This window comes from Orycteropus afer, unplaced genomic scaffold, assembly GCF_000298275.1.
Source record: "Orycteropus afer afer isolate SDZICR_OR568_19922 unplaced genomic scaffold, OryAfe1.0 scaffold00039, whole genome shotgun sequence".
NCBI lineage: Eukaryota > Metazoa > Chordata > Mammalia > Tubulidentata > Orycteropodidae > Orycteropus > Orycteropus afer.
This window is the reverse complement of record NW_006921626.1, coordinates 2001687-2003744: the sequence shown is the minus strand read 5'-3', so window position 1 is coordinate 2003744 and position 2058 is coordinate 2001687. Positions and strand designations below refer to the sequence as shown.

The following is a 2058-nucleotide window of genomic DNA, read 5'->3' as shown; positions in this document are numbered from 1 at the left end:
AATGACATGAGACAAAGTATATGTGAACTGCTGTATGAAAAGTGAATTTACTCTGTAAATCTTCACCCAAATCCTAATTAAAAAAAAAATAGTCACTCATTTTCTTCCTCATTTTTCCCAGAATTAATTGGTTACTCTTGGACAAGGAAGCAAAGGGCACTTAAAAATAACCAGAAACACACATATATAGGTTTCACAGAGGACATCTCTATGTATTTATATATGTTGTTGTTATGTGCCGTCGAATCAGACCCAACTCACAGCAACCCCTCCTTGGGTTTCCAAGACGGTATCACTACGGAAGTAGATTGCCCACCCTTCCTTCCAAGGAGTGGCTGGTGGGTTTGAATCACTAGCCTTCTGGTTAGCAGTCAAGTACCTTAGGCACTACGTATGCTACCAGAGCTCCTATATATTTATGTATACTGCAAATATATCCATGTACATAGAAGAGCATGTAGGCCAAGTTAGAAAAACTTCTTAGTCATCACCAAACACCTTGAGGGAAGTCTCTGGGCATGGGAACTCAGGACCATAGTCTCAAGGGACACTAAGGTCATTTGGTATTGAGTTGTCCACAAAGATAGTGTTCTACCTCCTACTTCGGTGAGTAGTAACTTGGGTCTTAAAGTTTGTGAGCAGCCATCTAAGGTGCAACTATTGGTCTCTTCCTGTCTGAAGCAATGAAAAGTGAAGAAAATCAAAGATGTAAGGAAACAATTAGTCCAAAGGACTAATGGAGCATGTGAACCCAGCCTCCACAACCCTGAGACCAGAAGAACTAGCTAATGCACAGTTACCACTGCTGACCACTCTGAAAGGAATCACAATAGGAGGTCCTGAATAAAGTGGGAAAAAAATGTGGAACTAAATGCAAAATCATGAAAAAGACCAGGCTTGGTCTGCTGAAGACTAGTAGAATCCCTGAAATTATGTTCCTTATGCATTCTTTAAGCCAGGAACTGAGCTTAGCCCATGAACTGAACTTAGACCACATGGCTCAACTGCAGCCAAGTGATAGGCCTATAAGATGAAAAATTATACCAAGAGGATATGTACTCATTAGAACACTCAACTATAGGAGATCAAGAAAGCAGCATTTGTACACAGATAGAACTAGGAAGGCAGGAGGGAATAGGAAGGAAGAATAAAGGAAAGTGGTGGGCTCAGTGGGACGTGGGAAGAATGCTGTTGCATTATGGGGATTATAGTGAATGTCACAAAACAGAATATGTGTGGATTATTGAATTAAAAACAAATTTGCTCTGTGAACTTTCACCCAAATCACAATTTAAAAATGTTTTTAAAAAAAAGAGTGGAAGAAGGTCAATTTGGGAGTTGTATAAAATAATAAAATCAGTTGAGTTGGAATTTTCTGTCATTGTGTCTGAAAGCATAGCAATAGATTCAAGTGGGATCTGGACAAAGAGATGGTTCAAAAGGTAGGAAAACCAGATTTCTCACGCTATCCTAGGTGGGGGCAAAGCACTACTGATCTCTGCCCTAAATTTGTGAACAGATTCACTTAGAGATAAAGAACAGACACTGAGACAATAATAATTAGAAGCATAATGATCCAATCAGACATTAATATTGTGTTAATGTTTTTCTGTAGGCAAGTTAACTGATATCCATGGAAATGCCATTCATTACAACAAAGAAGTGAAGCATATGAACTCAGCAGGAGTCCTTGCCACCCTGAGAAATTATGACTACTATGCAAGTCGAGTTCCAGAATCTGTTAAAAATGCACTTGTTCCTTAAAGGGTAGTCTCATTTACTTAGTGAGTAGAAGGACTTGCTTCTCAAATTAATACATTTTTAAATTAACTGAATGGAATTGGAATTTGACCTTTTCTTTGTTCATTGGTGATCAGCAAATTTATTTAGTTACTTAGGAGTAGAAAATAGAGTTAAAAAATTTATCTGGATTAATTAATCAACAAGACCAATTCTGAAATCTGGAAAATTTTATAATATCAGTATGTTGTATTTGTCTTCCTCTTTTTATTTGGAGAAATGAAAGATTTGGTTCTAACTTACTGTCCAGGTCAATTG

At 37.6% G+C, this 2058-nt stretch overlaps 1 protein-coding gene across 1 annotated transcript in view; it reads left to right on the top strand.

Annotated features, from left to right (window-relative positions):
* Nucleotides 1-1764, top strand: part of BPNT1 (3'(2'), 5'-bisphosphate nucleotidase 1) — a 24165-nt gene extending 22401 nt beyond the window's left edge. Inside the window, exon 9 of the mRNA XM_042780430.1 lies at nucleotides 1616-1764. Coding sequence (XP_042636364.1) covers nucleotides 1616-1764 — 149 coding nt within the window. The remainder of the gene's footprint in view (nucleotides 1-1615) is intronic.
* Nucleotides 1765-2058: the final 294 nt, after the last annotated feature.